Below are 21338 nucleotides of genomic sequence, written 5' to 3'. Positions count from 1 at the left end.
GGCAGGGCCGGCGGGCGGGGCGGCGCGGGAGGGCGCGGGGCGGCGCGGGGCGTCCTCACCTGCCCCGAGGTTGAAGGAGATCCTGGCCTCCGCGAGGTACGGCGTGTCGCTCTTGGAGCGCACTCTCCGGATGGGCCGCCGGTCGATATCGTCCTCCGAGGATGCCGCCATTAATGTGGGAGGCAGGAGCAGGGTCGCCCGGCGAGCTGCGAGGGAGACGACGGGGAGGGACACGGGGAGCGAGGCGCAGGAGGGGAGGAGGGGAGAGGAAGAGGCTCCCGCGCCGGGAGCGGGGGAGGGGAGAGGGGGATGGGAGAGGAAGGGGAAAGGGTGGGGAGGGAGGGGGAAAAGAGAGGGAAAAAGGAAAAAAAAAAGAGGGAGAGAGAGAGAGAAAGAGAGCAAAGGAGAGAAAAGGGTGAAGGGAGAGAAAGAAAATCCGTTAAGGATTTGTGGACTGGAGCAGAGATCAGGCTATCCCTGGCTTGTGCCCGGGGCTCCCCCCAACTCCTCTGGCAGCCACAGGGCCAGGAGGGCCGGTGCTCCTGGCTGACACCCGCCTCCCACCTGCAGCCCCGGGGTCCAGCCCTTGGCACAGATAGGCTCCTGCGAAAGGAAGGACTCCCGGGCAAAGATGCCCAGTCAGCACTGTGCCCTCTCCCGCCAAGCGCACTCTGCTCTTCCAAGTGCATGCACACTACGGTCTCTGTCGCCCGCAGGATTCTCTAGTCTGAGCACGCGGGCCCTGCCATCCCCGGGTCTGGCAATCTCTGCCTGGAGTTGTCACCCCTGGCGTGCAAGCCCTGGTCCCACTGGTCATGGATGAGGGCATCGAGCCCAGCGCAGCCCTCTGCTCCCTTTGTCCCAGCCAGGAGCGCAAATAGAGGTAGAATCAGATCTGAAATTCTCAGAAGCTGTCTCACCTGCCCCTTAGGACTCAGAGGTGGGGTGGAGGGAACGTGTATACAAGTTTGGGAGCAGTTTGACTGTGAGATTTCTAGGGTTGATTTTTTGAATGGAGACTAGGCATATTCACACAGAATTGAGTGGCCCTCTTTTGTAAGCACTAACTTGTAGGATGTGCTCCTCTCTACATAAATACCCATTCATTTGAACCTTCAACTTCCTCTGTCTTTGGTCACTCACAGCACAAAGAATAGTGTTCGGATTTGACCTATGTCTCTACAACTCACACCTTTGTTTCCATAGAGAGGGTGATGAGAGGACTTCACATTTTTTTTTTTTTGGACATCTGCATTGCCACCTGAAACCCTGTACCACAGCAGAAGAACCTAGAAAGGTTTCTAGGGTATGAATACGAATGGTTTGATGCTCCTACTGAACCTTTTGATGGGCTAAACTCTTTTATGTTTATCTTTCTGCAGCTGTAGTCACTTTGTCTTTTTGTGGCCTGATGTTGCCACTCTTCTGTCTAATAAGTGCCCACCTGGAGTACACAGATAAATCTTACCTTGTTTCCCTCCCTGGTACAAAGGAAGCCTCAGTGTGGAGTCAGGCTCTTCAGTCTCAGAGGATGCTCTCCTCTGGCTGGGCAAGGCTTCCTGTGCACTGCAGCTGTCATTGCAACTGTCCACTCCCAGCGTGGATTCTCCCACCCTGGAATCCTCTCTCCACATTGGTCTCGTACCTTCACATATGCGTAGTAATGCTTCATTTCAGGAAAAATAGATCTGCCCTTGGCCTTGCTGCTTCCTCTTATTTCTACCATACTATTAATATTTCCTTTCCCTTCTGTTTAACCTGCCAGTGGGACTCTTGGCCCCTCAGGCTCCAATTTTTCACTCCCAATCCTGTTCTTTTATCCCAGTCTAGTGTCCATCCTCACCACTCAACCGCAGTTATTGTGAGGGCCGGCGACATCCTTCTAACAGTCCCATCCAATTCTTCCCTGGCTTCTCTGAAATACTTAGTAATCTATCATTCTTGAAATAATCCATACTTCGGCCTGCCTGTACTAGACATCTCCCTAATCAGTTGATTTCAGTTGCTAGCAGTTTCTCTGTGTGTTAATTTCGGATGCTTATCCTGGCATTCAGGGCCCTCTGCAACCTGACTTCATCCTGTCTTTCCATCCTCACCTTCCATTAGACTCCCCAAGGAGTCTGGCCCATTTCTGCATCTGCACTTTTGCTCATGTGGCACAGCACACATCTCTTTGCTATAAGCCTCCCATGTACCCTCTCAGAAATGTAACTAGTCCACTAGTGTATGGCATAGATCCAGTGCATTGCAAATGCTCAATAGATATATTTTAACAAAGGAAGGAAAGGGAGGAAGGAGAGAGGGAGGAAGAAGAGAAGAAAGAAAAGGCGTGCACGAGGGTTACATAACTAATGAGTAGCTGATTTGAGGACCAAATCTATGTCTGCCTGATTTCAAACCCTGCACCTTTAGCTAGTATATCGATTTGCTAAGTATATGTATTTGGTTGATTAGCCACCTTTAAAGTTCTCTTTCCTTTGACATATGCCTAATTATGTTCCATTTATCTCTGTTAAACATCGTTTACAGATGGATACTTCCTGTTCCAAGAGGCACAACAAGGTCCTTTTGCTCATCAAGTGAATTATGAAAGTTAACACATTTAGATGACTAAGGCTACATCTAATATTATGATTACAATGTTTAGGTTCAGCTTCTTAAGGAAGTGCAAAAAGTAAGGAAATACACAATTTTAAATAGCATGTAAACTATACCTCCTTTGAATTGACACAGCCTATTTGATTATTTGTAATGTTTGCACTCTCCTAACCCCTTGTATTTTCATTCATCAGCCATGTCTCTAGAAAACTGATACAGTTATTTGGAGGAACACTTAGCCTTAGCTTTCCCAATGCGTCTTTGATTTTACATAATTGTGGTTCTTGATATAGAGAAGTACATCTTTGAATTTGTGTTTCTTGTTCATTTGACATTTTAGAGGATTAGGAACTTAATGTTGCTACCACTTGAGGTTTATCCCTCTTCAAAGGGGTTTAAATACACTTTCATATTATTTCATTATAGACTACTTTATTATGAAAATAATTCTAGATAGATACACTTTTGACAAAAATGGGCATAAAACACTATATCTATCTTCATGTTCTTGAATTCTTTTAGTACATTTTCATTTCTGGTTATTACCTTCCATTTCTTGGCTTCCCTGATTTACTTTCTTCTTCTTTTTTTTTTTTTTTCATCTAATATTTCCTATTCTCTTTTCACTTTGCCTCTCTTTTCTTACATCTTTATTTAGTTCTTTCTAACAATTCCCTTACATAGTAGATCCTTTTTTCATGTATGCCCCTCTTATTCTATAGGAAGGACTTATTTCTGTGGGCTTGTCCTAGTATTTCCACATTCTTTATTCTCTGGAATTCCTTTCATATTCATTACCTTTTATCATAAAATATCTGGTTGAATGACATTAGTGGAAGGTTCTTGGAGGTGGGAATCAGGGATGGTAGGTGCTGTTCCCAGTAGTCCCACTACCCCACCAAGTGACACTGGGCAAGTCACTCTACCAATATGGGTCTCAGTCACCTCAGCTATAAAAATGCAGGAGTCAGATAAAATTACCTTAAAGGCCCTGCCTAGCTCCAATACTCTATAATTATTTGCAGCTATTCTTATGTCTCTACTCCTTTCTGTAAATATCCATGGCATATTTTGTCTCTTAATCTATTATAACAAAATATATTGTTACTTTGATTTGTACCTCATCATAATTAGGAAACCACATGTGCTATCCATATTTCTACCAGGTGATTTCATATTTTTCCAGTCTATTTTATATAACTCTGTATCCTTTAGAATCTATTTTTTTCTCCTCATACTGTTTCCATCATGTGGTAACACCCACATGATTGTTTATATGTGTGCATGTGTGGATGTGGATGTATGTAAAGAAAGGATTGAACTCAATTGTGACCTCAGCAACTTCCGATTATAGTTTTTTCCCCCCTCCATGGTTGCTTTTTTCTAAATATGATTGCTTGCTTGGGAAGAAGGCATTTTTTTTTTCTAAAGTCAGTCAATATTTTAACACTGTGGACCCATTTATGCATATTATATCAAGATCTAGAGCCAGAAAAGGGGAAGTGGCCTAGTAAGGTGCTCAAAACAGCACTTTATACTTCCATCACTGCCATGGAGAAGACAGAGGTAGGAAAGAGAGGAAGAAAGAAGGATGCAATATTCCATCCTCATTAGGAAAATTCTTTGGTGAGTAAAGTTTGTCCTTTAAAAATACTAATCAAAGTGTGTTTCTAGGATACCCCTACATCAGAATCACTTGGAATACCTGTTAAAATGTTGATTTTCCAGGCCCCCAATTTGAACCTACTGAATCAGAATTTGATAGGATGAGACTTGTGTACCTAGATTTTCAAAATATTCCAATTGTGTCCACTCCCACCACTTCTATCTAACATTACACTTGAGGTCTTGGCCTGGGAAATAAGACAAGTAAAATATTTTTTTAAATGTATTATGATTAGAAAGCAAGAATAAAATTGTTACTAGTCATATATGTTATGAATGTGTACATACAGGATCCATAGGAATCCTCAGACTAACTAGTAGAAACAATAAGTGATTTTCACAATATTGCTGGATATAACATCAGTATAAAACATCAATTTTGTTTCTGTATACTAGCAAATTAGAAAATGAAATTTTAAAAGTGCCATTTATAATAGCATCAAAACTATTAAATGCCTATGAATAAATTTAACAAAATATGAGCAAGATCTCTACTTAAAAACTATAAAACATTGCTTAAAGAAATTAAAAAGACCTAAATAAATGTAAAGTGGGGCAAACATACCATGATCATGCTCATGGATTGGAAGACCATGATATTGTTAAGGTATCAGTATCTTCAAATTGACCAAATTGACCTGTAGATTCAATGCAATTCCAATCAAAATCTCAGTTTTTTTTTTAATTTGATAAACCGATTCTAAAATGTATATGAAAATGCAAAGGAATAAGACTAGCCAGCACAATCTTGAAAAATAAGAAACAAGTTGGATGATTTACAGTAGAAGATATAAAGGTATAGGATACAAAAACAAAGTAAGAGATAAATAGACCAATGGAAGAGAATGCAAAATCTAAAAATAGTCCCATATACCAATAGTCACTTGACTATAACAAGAGCCCCACTGCAATATAGTGGAGAGAGAATGGATTTTATAATAAATAGTGCTTGGTCACATCTATATAGTGAAAGAAAATAAATCTTGATCCCACACCTCACACCTTACACAAAATCGAATTCCAAGTGGCCCATGTAGTTAACTGCAAAAGGTAAAAAATAAAATTTCTAAAAGAAATTTTTTTCACAGGAGAATATTTTCACATCGTTGGTGAAGAATTTTAAACAGGACATAAAAAAAAAAAAGCACTAACCATAAAGCAGTGTAGACATGTTGATGCCATTCAAATTAAGGGCTTCTGTTTATTACAAGATACCATTAAAAAGGTAACATATCAAAATATGTGGGATGCAGTTAAAACAGTGCTGATAAGGACATTTATAGCACTAAATGCTTACTTATATAAAAGGGAAGATTTAAAATCAATAATCTAGGTTCCTAACTCAGGAAGTTAACAAAAGAAGAGAAAAATAGATCCAAAGCTAAAAGGAAGAAATTAATAAAGATAAAAGTAGAAGTCAGTGAAATTTCAAATAGAAAATAATAGAAAAACAAATGAAACGAAAAGATCATTCTTTCAAAAAAATCAATAAGAGTAATTAAGCTCTGGCAAGACTAATAAAGACAGAAAGAAGATACAAATCACCAATATCAGGAATCAACTAGGGGCCACCACTGTAGATCTTAAAACTATTGAAAGGATAAGAAACTGTTGTAAACATCTTTCAGCTCATATATATTTTCAACAAGTTGGTAGAAATTAACCAACATGCACTCTTTTAAATAAAGAAACACCATCAGAAAAGTGAAAAGGCAAGCTGCAGACTAGGAGAAGATAATTTTAACACATATTTGACAAATGACTGCAACCAGAATATACAAAGAACTTATTAAACAATAATGATAAGACGGACAACTCAACTCAATTTTGTAATAACAAATAGACCGAAGACTTGAACAATGGTTATCCAAATGTCCAAATAAACATATGAAAAGATGCTCAACATCATTACTTCTAGGTAAATTCAAATTTAGAAAAAAAAAATCAATGAGATAGCATTATACATCCACCAGTCTGGCTAAAATTTGAAAGTCTCTCAATGCCAAGTATTAGTGAGAATATGGAGAAATTGAGCATTCATACCTTGCCGGTGGGAACATAAACTTGTAATATCACTTTGGAAAACTTTGTGTATATTTACATAAACATGGGAAAGCATGTATATACCCTATGATGTGGACAAGCATGTCCATAGCAGATTTATTCATAATGGCCCCATACTGAGAACAATTCAGATGGCTATCTATAAGAAAATGTATGAAAATAATTATAATATCTTCATACAGTGTTGTACTACATAAAAATGAAAAAGAACAAATTACCCTACAAGAAACAACATGCATGAATCTCATAGAGATAATATTATTTGTGCATGTCACTCTACATATGTTATATACCACTAAAAAATTAATTTACAAAAAGTTTCCAGCTTATTAAGATGCATAAATCAGTTTGAAAATTATCGAATTAAAGATAAGTACTAAATATTTCCAAAAACACACTATTCATAAAAATTGAATTAATTAAAATAATGTATTAATGGCATGGGCTATCTTTATAAATAGCAACATTCCAGTATTCCAAAATTCTCTAGTTTTTTTTTTTTTTTTTTTTTTTTGGTGTGTCTCACCATTATTTTTAGGCTGTCCTCATGTCTATTTCTGATAACCATGGTCTTTTAAACATTCTGCTCATAGCATTCTGAGTTGCGATAAAAATAACAAAACAACAGATAACTAGATTGGAAATGTATGTAAAGAATAAAGAAAGAACAATGACTGTGGCCTTCTTGTTATGCCCAGTCAAGCCTTGTTATGCCTTGTTAAGGCAGCATTTCCCAGAATGAAGGGGACATGTCACAAGAATACAGCAGCCAGCTTGACGGGGTTTGCATTGGCCAAACCAGGACAATTTGAACACACAAAAAACCAATGAAGTCCATTAGCGAATAATGAACCATTGAAAACAATTATTCATGAGTCCTGATAATAAGTGGGTAAATAGATAAAAACTGGTTTAAAAATGGATAAATAAATAAATGCAGGAAAGGTAAGGGCTCATGCTTATAGTAGAAGGCTGATAGCTGACTCTTCAAGGTGGAAGAACTGCTGGAAGTTGGAAAAATCATCTTTTGTAACCATCATAGCAAAGATCAAGCAAGAAGTGACAATGGATGCTAAATCTAGGAGGAAATTTTGATGATGAGCAGGATATTTTTATGGTCTTAAAGTTTCCCCACACATACTTATTAGTTTCAAAATAGAAACTGGACAGCACCTTGACTGGGTAATCAAAATTATCATCACCAATGAGGAACAGACGGACGTTGGGTGACTCCAGATGTTATACCTAGAGAAATACATAACATCACCTTTGGAGTATTTCAGCAAAGGTGGCATTAGGCCAAGCCTAATCATAAAAAAATGGCAGACAACCCTCAAATTAGGAGTGGTCTATTAAAAGGTAAAAAAGGAACTGTATTTTTCAAAAATTCCAATTTCACAAACGTCAAAGAAAAATTTAGGATGTTGAAATGTTACAGATTAAAGAAGGCAAAAGAGACCTGACCCTAGAATAGACTCTCTACTGGGCTCTAACCATCGACTGAACTGGCCCTAGATTGATTGGATCCTGTCCTGGAGAAGAAAAGTGCTATAAAGAAGTGTTGAGTCAACTAGCAAAATTGAAATGCAAAGAGCAGATTATATTAAGATATCAATGTTAAATTTACTGCAGTTGATAGATGTGCTGTGTTTATGGACGAGATTATACCTGTTCTTAGGAAATGCACACTAAGGTTTTAGGAATAAAAGGTCATGATGGTTCAGAAAAAAATTATATATGTATATATAAAATCACACATATTTAATCATATATAAAAATAGACAAATGCACATAAAATCATAAATATATATTACCTCCTTCCTCTCTATTTGTATATGTATGTATATAAAATATATATCTCCTCTTTCTCCATGCACACACACACACACACATGCACAGAGTCATGTGCCACATAATGATGTTTCAGTCAATGATGGACTGTATATACAGTGGTGGTCCCATAATATGATACCACATTTTTATTGTATCTTTCCTATGTTTAGATACAAAAATACTATATTACAACTGCCTATAGTATCAGTACAGTAACACTATGTATAGGTTTGTAGCCCAGGAGCAATAGGCCATACCACATAGCCTAGGTGTATAGTAGACTATTCCATCCAGGTTTGTATAAGTGTGCTATGATGTTCACACAATGATGAAATCACCTAACAACACATTTCTCAGAATGTATCCCTGCCATTAAGTGACACATGACTCTGTGTGTATACACATGCACACACATGCATACACACTTCTTAATACTCCTGTCTACGTAGACAATAGATAGGACAGGATAACTAGATATGATAGACATTGTGATACATAAATAGAGACAAGAGAAAGCAAATGGGTTAAAATGTGAACAGGTGAATCTGAGTAAAGGGTGCATAGACATTCTTTGTACTATTTTGTTTTTGCAACTTTTCTTCAGTTTTAAATTATTTTAAATAAAAACTTTAAAGTGCTAGTAGAAAGGTATGTATTCCTTTCTATTTAGGAGAGTTTCCAAAGGTTAGAGAAGATGTCCCACAAATTAGCATTGTCAGGTATTCCTGCAGGCTGTAGACAAATGCAGTATTGATATTAAGGATTGTCTGTCTTGGACTTATTGGAGGTCTTTGAAATTTTGTTAAAGATTGATTCTGAGATATCATGTAATCAAGCAGAGTAAGAATCTGGGCTGTATAGATGAAGTACATTTCACAATTTTGTATATTTAGCATGAGTTAGAAATATAAGAACCTTTACATCTCACAATTAAACCCAGTACAAAGTCACCAATTACAGTGACAATATTGAAAATCATTCAGGTAGAAAATACAAAATGTAAATGATGAAGATAAGTGTCATTAACTATAATAACCCAACTTACACTAATAACTTGCATAGCCTAAATAAGGTTAGCAAAAACATACCATTTTTGGACTTTATATTACAACTACATTTAGTAAATAGATCCTGGAACATTTTTTTTCTTTTCTATACATATTCATATTTTTGCTAGAAAATAAAAAAAGTGAAGAATTGTTATTGGTACATCCCAGTTTTCTCTGCCTAAACTTGTCATTAAAGGAGCTGTCCACTGCACAAAGTTCTACTATTAATTCCCTTTTATATCTGGCTAATTTTGTATGGTCCACAGGGGACAAGAAGTGGCTGACTTGCTTTTACTATTCCAGCTCAGGATTCTAGCTCTACCGTGTTCCTACTGGCCCCAATTCAGGTCTTTCATGTGGCACAACTTCAGGGCTACACCATTCACTCTATAGTCTATGTGAACAGAATTGTGGAATAGTGAAGTCCACAACTTGTGCAGCCAGACCTCAAAGGAGCTGGCTTCCTGGAGACATGGATTCATGCCTTTGCAGTCATACCAGCCCATAATCCTATAACAATATGAGTCTAATATTGACTTTGCTATGATTCTTCTTAAAGGCTTGAATACCTAGATTTCTTGAATTGATGCCTGGATACAGATGGATGCCAGACTATTCAATAGCTACCCTAAGATTGGCATAGTAACTTCTCTCCCTGGGGGCCTACATTTCAGTATGCAATATTGTGCCTGATTTAAAAACCACTCGATAATGTGAGACATATTCACAAACTCTGTTTAAGTACATAAGCTATGTTCTCTCTTTCTTTTGAAAATGTTCCACTCCTGTAAAGACTTGAATTTTGTGGCAGCCAGCTTCCCAAATGGCCTTTGGTGACCCCCAGCTCTTGGTCTTCATGCCCTTGTGTAGTCCATTCCCACGCTGAATCAGAGTTGGTCTCTGTGACCTCTAGAATATGGCATAAGTGATGGTATGTCACTTCTGGATCATAAAATACATTGGATCATAAGTTGAAGTTGGATCATAAAATACATTGTGGCTTCTGCCTTGCTTTCTCTTTGGGTCCCTTGCTTTGGGGAAAGCCAGTTACAATGTCATACAGCACCCAACCAGCTTGTGGAGAGACTCATGTAGCAAGGAATCAAGGCCTTCTGCCAGATGCCACATGGGTGAGCCACCTTGGAAGCCCCATTCGTCAGATGACTGCAGCCCAATATGCTGTCTATGACCTCAGACTCTAAACTGGAACAACCCAGCTAAGACACTCCCTAATTCCTGACCCACAGAACCTGGGAGATAATGCGTTTGTTGTTTTAAGTCATTAAGTTTTAGGGTAATTTGATATGCAGCAATAGATAAGTAATAACCGTGGATGCTCAATGGACTCAGAGTGTCAATCATGGATACTTAGATGCTATGTCTCTTGGGAAACTGAAATCTTAACTAGTTTGATTGATCAATTAGAAAATTTTAAGACAGAAAAGATCCAAACAAAAATTAAGTGACAGCACAGATCTTTCTGGTGGAAAACCTTTTTTTTCTTCTTCCTCCTCCCCAGTTTTGCATGTCTAAACTCGACCCATCCTCTATGGCTGAACTATTTCTATTGTCATCTACACACTAGCACCACCATGACAAGGTAGTAACTTCCTTTTTCTTTATCTCTGCTCACCTTGTGGCACTTTGTAATTTTCACCTTGTATGAATATACAAGCAAAATAATGTGGATATTAGTTTGCTCCCGGAAAATATGAAGTAATGGTTAACAGCACAGTCTTTGAGGTTAGCCTTTCTGAGTTTGTATCTAATCCAAATCCCATACATAATAGTTGTATGATTTCATGCATCTTGAGTCATCTATGCACTCTTGTGCATCTATAAAATGGGACTAACATAGTCCCTAAATCTTAGGGTCATTATGAGGATTCAAACATATAATACATGTAGTCTTTGGCAAAGAAAATTCCTGGTAAACATTTATTATGTTAAAACTATTATTAGTAGCCGGCTTCAAGTAAGGCTGTGGCTGAGAAATTAAACCTTGGCATTATTCCTGTGCTTAATGCTTATTAGACCTTGTAAAAAAAAGTTAGTCAGCTCTCCAAGCTTTGGTTTCCTTATATATAAACCAGAAATAAAATAAACTCTCTGCCTGGGCCTTGGGAGGATAAAACATTATATAATAAATGTAAAACACCTAACATAGGGCCTGACAAATGGTAGGCGGGCAGCAAATGTTCCTTGCTTCCTTTCCTCCCGGTTTCTTAAAGTAGACACTGCACAGAGGGGCTGGGGGCTGGCTGCTAACTCATGCTAGATACAGAAAAGGAAAATGTGCTCAGGCTTTGCATGTTGAACTGAGTTGGACAGAAACCCAACTTTCTATTATTTAAATATTGAGCATTCCTGGTTAAGATATACAGTTTTATTTGATAGGACAAGTAGTCTTAAACCTTATTTATTTTGATTTTGTATTTTCCACATGGTTGAATTTCAATATAGTTGTTGTAATTAATGACAACATTTGAAATCTAAATGTTCTAATATTTGTAATTCATGTTCATTGTGCAAACGGGTGATACAGACTTGAATTATCTTTGTGTGGCAAACTCCTGGGCTTGGTTACTTGCAGAATAACCTCAGAGGCAAAAAGCTGTGGGCTTGAATCCTATTGGAGCCTATGTACAAGATGACAGGGTGTAGAAATGTGAGCCTCAGACTAGGCATCAAGAGACTGGGTTCTGACTCCTGCTCTGCCACCAACTAGCTGCCTGGTTTAGATAAATCGCTTCTCTCCAGAAAGGCAAGATATTGTAGGGGGAAGCAGTGATAGCAGAAAGACTCATGTTTGAATCCTGGCTTCACCTCTTTATAGTTGTGTGATATTAGGTCAGTTTTTAATCTCTCTGAACTTTAATTTCCTATAAACTGGGGACAATAGCATCTAACTCATAAGTTTGTGGTTTTAAATAAAATAAACATGCATAGCTGGGCTATATGTTAGGTATTCAATAAACAATATTTGCTTTTCCTTTCTTCCCTCAACTTCAGTTTTACCACCTATAAAATGAGCTGGTTGAATTAAGTCCCTTCCAGCTCTGATGTCCTGTTATTGTAGTAATAATTATACTGGTGTAAAAAAACATTACATTAGAATCATTAGAAATATCTGACACTTACTCCTCATACATAGTGAAGTGCTGCATCTATCTACAAGAAGAATAAAGACATATTATGGTTGAGGGGGAATACAAAAATTTCTAGATGTTTCCTAAATGTATGAGTCTAAGAAGGAATATCTGCCCAATATAGATCCCATAGATATTTCCTTTGCATTCTGTTGTGTCTACCAATGGGCTGATGACAGTGATTAGATCACAGGGTATTAGTCAGCGCCTCTGTCTAGTAAATAATGGCAGAACAGATCTAGGGACATCAACCCAGCTGACAAAGTCACCCTTTGGGCAAAAACAAAGCATGGCTGACCTCTTTTAGCCCAAACTGTGATTATTTTGGACATCAGTTAGAATCAGCTGCCCCAAGGCAAGAAGAATTCTTTTACTTTTAAAATTAAGACAAAAAAAGAAGGTAAGAAATCTGAAGAGCTTTATTTAGGTTAAAAAAAAATATGTATGAGTGTGCTCATGTGTATAAAAAGAATATAAGAATATTCACCAGACTGTAAAGAGTACCTATTTTTATATCATCAGGTTAGCTGAGTTTTGCTTTGCTTTGTTGTTTATCTCTATTTTCTAAATTTTCTGTAATTATTATAAGCACTGATAATAAGAGGGAAAAGCAAGTTATGAGTGCCATAAGGTATTCCTAGGCCATTTAGGCAGATGCCTTCCTGCCCCACCTCCTGATAATTGTAAGCAAATTACATACCCTGCAATCCAGCCTAAGAGACAGAGGCCCTACCATCCCATTTTAATGGTTTCCCATATAAAAAAAAGGTTTTCAAAATCTCACTGGGAAGCTGAACCTAAGAGTGTAATTACATGAAATGACCCTATTGCCACATTTACATCTCACAACATTGAGACTCTACCTTTGAATGTGTGGAGGTACATGAACATCTGTATATGCCCACATACCTGCTTGTGGATGTCTACCCCAGTATTGCCAAGGTCACCAATATAATATAGGACTACAAGATGTAGTGGGAAGAATCAAAAGTTTCAGGATTATAATTTTAGCTCTATTACTAATAGCTATGTGACCTTGAGAAATTGCTTGATTCTTAGAAACATGGATTACTTTATCTGTAGAATGGAGATAATAACCTGTACTTTATCAATTTCCTGTTGGCAGATCAAATCAGATAATAAATACAAAGCCCCTAGCACATAGTGTGAGTCTTCTTCTCACTGTCATTTCCTTTTGCAACTTCAGTGTACATGGGCCAGCATCAAATATGGGGTTAATGGAAAATTTAATCTTGTGGTATGATGTTTGGAGTGTGGTCTTGTTTCTCAAAGACAAGACTCAAATTGGGCTAAGCCAAGTAGTTTCTTCTCCCCCCGTCACCTATCCAATTTAGTCACCCAACAGTGCATAATCAACTAAATGGAACAGATCTTGCTACATAGGTTAAAAAAAAAAGTAAGGTCTATTTTTAACCAGCTATAACTGAATTCCTTTTTTTCCCCTTCCTTTGCAACATTCTGTCACAAGCTACACTTTTATAAAGTGATCGAGCTGCACTGAGATTTTTTTAAAAATTTGTTTTCTTTAAACGACTTTATAAGTATTAACTAAGAATTTTGCTTATTTTGAAAACACAAGCTAGAATTTGAAATAATCTTGGTAACATCAAACATTTGGTTCATGTGAATACTTCAAATGGACTATTAATTTTAAGTACACCGCTAGGGAGAAAATATCATATTTATAGCAAAAAGCTTTTAATTTAGAAAATATGTTTTCTTTAAACAATCTCCCAATCTTCTAAATAATGTGAAAGGAAAATTAAAGGCCCAGTGGAGTCACATATTCAGAAACAGATGTCAAAATGTTAGTAAATTTATTTTAAGAAATACCTAGGAACATAGAATATTTTAAATGGTTTTCCAAGATCTCTATACCAAGCTTTAGACCCATAGAATATATTCCATACTGGTAATCTATGCTTGATTATTCCATAGGGTCTTCAAATTTAATATGTTCTAAATCGAATTTTTCTTTCTTCTCCCTTCCATCTCAATCCTTCTCCTAAATTTCTTCTCTCAGTGAACAGCAAGGATAACATCTGGGGACCGTTCTGAGTACCCCTCTCTCACTTTCTGTCTACTCCCCTTGTCACTACTTAATCTGGAAAGAATCTTATTAATATTTCTAGGGTCCTCTCCCCTTCTGAATTCACCCTGTTCCTTTTCAGGCTGTCTTTGCTGTTGCTTGGATTGCTGCAGTAGCCTCCTGATGGGTCCCCTTGCCTCTTGCCTTCTTCCCCAATCTGTCCTCCATATTTTTGATCTTTATGAAAACAGATAACAGATCTCCTCTGTATTACATTCTTTGGTGGATTCAGTATCAGCTTTGATACTCCTTATGCATGCTTGGATTCCTGCCTACTAGTCCAGCCTCCTCTCTTGCCATCCCCATGTCTACCATATAACCTCTCTGCCTAGTCCTAGCATAACACATAGACTTCCCTTATTTATCATGCTCTTCATGTGTATGTCTATGCCTTATCACATGCCATTCCACACTGCCCAGAATATTCTTTATTCTCCTCCCTAAATCTAACTCAAATGCAAGTGATTGTCATCTCACCTTGGATGCCAACTTGGAAACAGAAGTACATCTCTGATAAATTAGAGTTTGCTGCACGTTCAGAGGAAATCAGCACAGTTTAGCTACTGTTATCTAGTGGTAGAACAAAGAGGAGGATTCTTTCGGAATCTGATAGCAATTTTATGTCAAAATCAAAGTTGCATTGCTTTTTCTTGTTCTTGTGTTTTAAGACTGTTTCACGTCTCCCAAGGGCTTAGAAATTTGAATTAGGAAGGAAAGGCATCAGAGAATGGAAGACATGAGGCAGGTGGGAATCTCTCTCTTGGGGAAGCTGAAGTCCTGCCACTTTCCCCCAAGGCTTGACAAAATTGAAGCATAATTAACATAAGAGCTAACACTTATTAAATTTGTATTAGGTGCTTGATATTTTGCTTGGTGCTTTATATTTATTTGTTCAGTTTCCATGTTTTAGTCATTCCTATCTCACTTTATGCATTTTGCTATAACTAGGTGCTATCCACAATATTATTTACTTAATGTTATTCCTTGAATGGACTTTAATTAGCCTACCTTTTCTTGCAGTGCTTGTTCTAAGCAGTAGCCCATAGGTATGCAGTGCTAGCTATATATTTTTATATTTCAATTACTTTTTTCTATTTATGTTTTTCTAAAACATAATAAAATAAATACAATATTATTATGAAAGAGGTCTTGTATTATCTGAAAATCATATATTGTACCATAGCTTGTGAAACTCCATTTTGTTTCATTTAATCTTCAAAATAACCCTTTGGGTTAAGAATTCTTCTTACTATCATTTGCATTCAAAAGGGAAAAGTGAGGCAGAGAGAGATTAAATAACTTGCCTAACTTCACAAGCTAGGAAAGGGAAATCATAGATTCAACTCAGAGCTAGGTGACTCTAAGATCCAAGTCCTGAAACACCATGACATTCTCCAGCCGATGCAGGAAACTATTTCATTTATGCCCCCCAATCTTGTGTCATAATTGTAACCTTGTAAAATTCCAAATGTATATGAAAGGGACAGAAAGTAACTATGAAAAATTTAAACAGTTGTGTAGGATTGATTTTACTCTCCCTTTTTATTTTGCCAAAGGCTTTAACATTACCCTTGTTTTGCTTTTATAATTGAAAAGAGACACATAGATAGTGAAGATAACTCTCTGTTCAGTCCTCACATTTCAGAAGTTCAATTTAACACCAGTATTTCATTCAGTGCTTTTGTATAAGTGTGGGTATCCAATCGCTTACTGAGAAATTCTTACAAATAATAACAGTGGTATTGACCATGAGCTGACGGTGACATGCCAGGCTCCCCATCCCTGCCTCTGCCAGCACAGGCACAGAGGGTGCTACTGAGATTTTTGAGAAAACAGATTTGTTTGGGCAAATGAGGAGGGAGAGTTCTTTCCCAAGCACCTGTGAATTGTTTATGCTAATTGGGTCATGGTTGGTGCCGGCTGCCTCTTTACTCTCTCACTATTGCCTTATGTGAGAGTAGGAGTGATTAATTGATTGGAATTGTTGCATTGTGTTTTCAAGTCATTTTCTTCCTCTCATTCTCTCATTTTCTCTCTCTCTCTCTCTGCCTCGCACCCTCATGCCCTACTTCGCGTAGGAGCCCTGGATCACAATACACGGCAAGCAGATCCTTGCTCGGGGCAAGGCAGGACGTGCGCGGGAAGGCTGCGTGTGGGTAGACTGCAGGCACCAGGAACGAGACTTTGTGCACAGAGAATCGCCCTGTTCCCAGGGCACACTCCAGAAACGGAGGCTGGACTTCATGGTCCTCTGCTTATTATGGAATTGGCAGGCCGGCCAGCTCTACAGTATTTCTCTTGATCTGCCTTCATTCTCTTGCTCACACACAGTGTTCCCTGTGTTAAACACAGTTTGGAGAGCCTGGGTGTGGGCAATTAGAGGTCTAAAATGGAACGTGTGGGAGGTTAGGAGGGTAGGCTTGGTAGCTGGTTTGTCATCGGTGAGTGAAGCACAGTGTGCTGCTTCCTGACTGGAGTTATAGAGGAAAAGAACCAAAAACCAAAAAAGTACTTGTAGAGGCTGTTGGCTTGAGGACCCACAAACACATGACCGGAAACTATTTTTTTTTTTTTTTAAATGTCACCCGGAGCACTTCTCAGAGACAAATGTCTGATTACATGTAAACTACTTGGATAACAAACCAACAAAAACAGGGCATGCTATGAGGAGGGAGAGATGTACTGGGCCTAGCAGGACTCTGAGGGCACATGGGAGGACATTCCACTGGTGAATGGAAAGGTTATGATTGGTTGGCATTCAGGCCCCCCAGGGGGACTGGGCTGCCTTGCCGTCACTGTCGTCCCTGCCTCAGTCTTCTGGAGCAAATCAGACCTGCAAGTGCAGGCATGAACCATAGGTAAGCCCATACTATGAAGGTGTCAGGGGATAGGCATGAAGAAGGAAGGCAACCTGGTACCCACTGAGCAAGGCTCGTGAGATGCCATGGCCAGGCTTCTACTGAGGGTTGTCAAAGTGTATGGTTCCAATGTGCGGCGTAGGTGGGTGTCTACAGCCACCTTCCTTGGAGTCTGCTTGGAAGCAGGAGTGTGATGGTGGCTTGAAGGTTGATCAGCTAAAAAGTATGAGGGCTGGACCAGGCAGTAAAAGTCTAAAGCGGGAAGGGAAAAGGGGATCTCAATTAAGGTACAGCTCAGAGCTCGTTTCCTGAACACGTTCAGAGCAGCTTTTGAACTGAACTCCAATTCATCACAAGGTTGAGCAGTCACCTATTCCAGAACTCTACTTTTAAGCAGAATAAAACCTCAGTCATCATAGACTATTCTATATCAGAAAGCCCTTCTCAAAAGAATACCATTCAGGGGCTGGGCACGGTGGCTCACGCCTGTACTCCTAGCACTCTAGGAGCCTAGGTGGGAGGATTGTTTGAGGTCAGGACTTTGAGACCAGCCTGAGCAAGAGTGAGACCCCGTCTCCACTAAAAATAGAAAACAATTAGCCGGGCATGGTGGTGTGTGCCTGTAAGTCCAAGCCACTCGGGAGGCTGAGGCTGGAGGATTGCCTGAGCCTAGGAGTTTGAGGTTGCTGTAGGCTAGGCTAGTGCCTACAGCACTCTAGCCCGGGTGGCAGAGTAAGACTTTGTCTCAAAAACAAAACAAAACAAAACAAAACAAAACACAACACTCAGGGATCCCTGGAAATCTATTTTAAAAGGTTAATTCTTTTCTATAATATACCTAAATTCCTCCTGCTGTATTTTCTTTTCCCTTTTGATTTTTTCTCTTTTTTTTTTTTTTTAGTTTCTTCTGTCTTAGAGGAGATGTAGCAGAGTTGATGACTTTCTTCCATTTCCTACCTCTGTGTATTTCAGTGTTATTGTTACATGTCCCTCCCTTCAGTTTTATGCAGCCTCCATTTTCAACAAAAGATTTCCATTCTTCAAAGGTCTTAGGAGGTCCTAATCTTGAACCATCAAGCTTTTTCCTTGAATCCAGGGTTTTCTGTGGAGTGGAGATTTAAGCATTTTCATCCCATCAGATCAATAGAGACATTTAATAGATCTTAATGCTTCCACTCTATGCTAAGGATGCTGAGAGCCACCAAGAAAATGGTATTTAAGGAGATCACCAGGGTCGAGGTAGGTCACAGACACTTAAGTAACAATGAAACAACAGGATGAATAATCAATAATCACAGACAATGAACTAAACACATTGAAGGCATGCCTCATTTAATTCTCAAAAACCCCTATGGACTCAGAACTAGCCTTGTACCTATTTTGATGAGGAACCTGAGGTTTAGAGATGCGAGGCCACTTAAGTGAGCTCATGCTTCTAGCATGGGTTGGAGGCAGAATCAGAGAATATGACGATAGCTCTAATGTAGAGTGAACAGACCGCTCTGGAAGAAAGACCCGGGAAAGGCAGGCAAAGCTTCACAGAGGAGGCTCCACTGGGGCTGGGTCTCACATTGGGGACAGGAAAGCACATAGCCCAGCGCATTCCGTGTTGGCCACTCCTGTTAATGATTTGCAACTAACTGAGTGCTACCAAAGTCTTTGTCTCTGGGGGGCCATGCTAAGAAGTCCCAGTTTAGGTTTAGAATACATTTAACTCAAAGCTGAACACTCAAAAGCCAGCTGTTCTGACAGATTTCACAGGGTGGGCAAAGTGTGGAGGCGGGAGGGGGTTTGGAGGGAAATGGTTGAGAGAGGGGGTTTCAATGAATTCCTCTCTATTTCCAAAAACAACTTGAAGAGACTCTTAGCGGCTCACGGTGGCATTCATCAATTGTCAGAACTGGCATTTCCCTTTGTTGAACAAGATGATGCAGACGACAGAAAAGGTACATTATGACGAGTAACAGTGACTACCGTGCCTGGTTCTAATGCCAAGAGTTATTTAAAATGATAAAAGAGGGGAAATTGTTAGTGGGAGTCATAAATTTGATTGCCTAGTGACTTTAGTCAATTGGCTGTATTTTAATGTATTGCCCCCTTAGAAGGTAATTTTAATGCCCAAAGATATTGATCGTCTTTGAGAAAAGAGACCTAGTGCAGTGAAAAGGGAATGGGCATGGTAAGCTGAAATCTCTATCCTCTCCATATAAGCTGTGTGATTTGGGCACATGGCAGAGCCACTCTGGGCCTCAGTGTCCCCATCTCTGGAAGTGTAATTTGGCCAGGAGTTACCTTCCCTGACCTGTAGGGTTGATTTTATCAACCCGGCTAGATGAGAAGGTACCTCTGTCCAGTACATGGCATGAAGTACTTAAACAAAACGTTGGGCTTTGGGGTCAGATACACTTAAACTCCAAATCCTGCCTCTACTGCTATCTTTTCAAAATACTTCACTTCGTCAGTCTTCAGTTTTCTAGTCTGCAACATGAGCATAATAATTCCTACTTTCCAAAGTTTCTTTGAGGATTAATAGATGCAATGAACATGCAAAGTGCAGCCCTTGAGACACAGTCCTTTTCTGAAGCTCATTTGAGCCTTTCCAATGGCTTGGATACATTTAAAGGGGAAGCCCTAGGTAGAGGAAGATATGCAGACAAGAATAGCTGCACAGTGTGCTAAAACCTCCTTTATTACAAAATGGGGGGGGGGTCAGTAGTTTCTCAGCCCTGGCTGGGCATCTGAATCACCTAGGGGGACTTAAAAAGATGCCCACGTGTGGGACTCACCCCCTAGAGATTCGGGTTCAGTTGATTTGTAGTGGACTCCAGCGTTGAATTCATAAAAGCTCCCAGGTGTTTCTAACGGACACTGGATTAAATCATTGCTTCCTAAACGTTAGCATAAATTAATTACCTGGCGATCTTGTTAAGATGCAGATTCTGATTCTCAATTCTGGGGCGGGGCCTGAGATTCTACATTTCTAACAAGCTCCCCCATGAAGCTGCTGCTATTAGTCTGTGATGGCACTCTGAGTAGCAAGCGATGGATGATCCATGATGGCGGTTCTCAGCCTTCGCTGTTCGTCAGAATAACCCAGGGGCTTGTTGAAAATGCAGTACTGGGCCTCGGTCTGGCCTCCACAGGCTCTGTTTCACTTGGCTTAGGGAGGGGGCCAAGAGAATCACCAATCTGTAATGTCCATTTCAACCTGAAAATCTCAGGATGCTAATTTTGCGATTTCAAATGACTTCTCTACCCATTCAATTGTTCACTACAAAATTGTAGAGTTGAGTGTGAGGGACATCATTGTCAGAAACCTGAATGATAGGTGAACTCAACTTCCGTGATGTCAAGGCATGGCTGATATTTGAAGCCATGTGTATTTCCAACTTCTGGAATTCTCCTTTACAGTTAAAGGTGACCTTCCCAGAACTCCCTCTGAGTCAGGATTTACTGTTGACAAATTGCCCAGTAATTAATGAGGAAAGCCCCCTTCATTGAAGGGAGCAAACAGGGTGATCCTGGGCTTTTTTTTTTTTTTGCCTTCTGCAGCACATCATGCTTCTAATGCAGAATCCCCAGAAGGGGCTGATCTTTCCCACCTTGAGCTCAAAGCACAGAGAAGTGGAGATGGGAGAATATAACAGGCTACTTTATTCAGCAGAACAGATCACTGACCTTTGAAAACCTCAAGGACTTCCAATAGAACCTGTCTCCTAATAGATTTAATAGATTGCTTTTTTCCCTCTTTTCCTTTTTCTCACCTTCCTAGACTGCTCTTGCTTTAACTAGCTAAAACATCCTCTACTCAGGGGTAATCTTTTGCCACTTTCCAAGAAAAACTAAAAAAAAAACCAAACAAAAACAACTATGATGGGATTAAGGACATCATAATTCTGGTACTGTTGCTTTGGATAAACATTTTTCATTTTATTAATATGAAAGGTACTGTTTTCCCAGAACTTTAGGAATTTGTAAATAAATTAATATAAAAGCTAGCATGTGGGATATG

General features: G+C 39.2%; 1 protein-coding gene and 1 long non-coding RNA gene across 5 annotated transcripts in view; one reads left to right on the top strand and one right to left on the bottom strand.

Annotated features, from left to right (window-relative positions):
* Positions 1-21338, bottom strand: part of PHACTR1 (phosphatase and actin regulator 1) — a 508037-nt gene that overhangs the window by 481508 nt on the left and 5191 nt on the right. For all 4 annotated transcript variants that reach the window (XM_012753501.2, XM_012753502.3, XM_012753505.2 and 1 more), the window contains one exon: positions 60-206. In XM_012753501.2, coding sequence (XP_012608955.1) covers positions 60-206 — 147 coding nt within the window. The remainder of the gene's footprint in view (positions 1-59; positions 207-21338) is intronic.
* LOC142876322 (uncharacterized) lies at positions 17-20967 on the top strand. The gene is made up of 4 exons (XR_012923217.1): positions 17-96; positions 18423-18565; positions 19185-19272; positions 20879-20967. It is a non-coding gene; the product is annotated as an uncharacterized LOC142876322 (long non-coding RNA).

This window comes from Microcebus murinus, chromosome 15, assembly GCF_040939455.1.
Source record: "Microcebus murinus isolate Inina chromosome 15, M.murinus_Inina_mat1.0, whole genome shotgun sequence".
Classification (NCBI taxonomy): Eukaryota; Metazoa; Chordata; class Mammalia; order Primates; family Cheirogaleidae; genus Microcebus; species Microcebus murinus.
The sequence above is the reverse complement of the archived record's forward strand: the minus strand, read 5'-3'. Positions and strand labels throughout refer to the sequence as shown.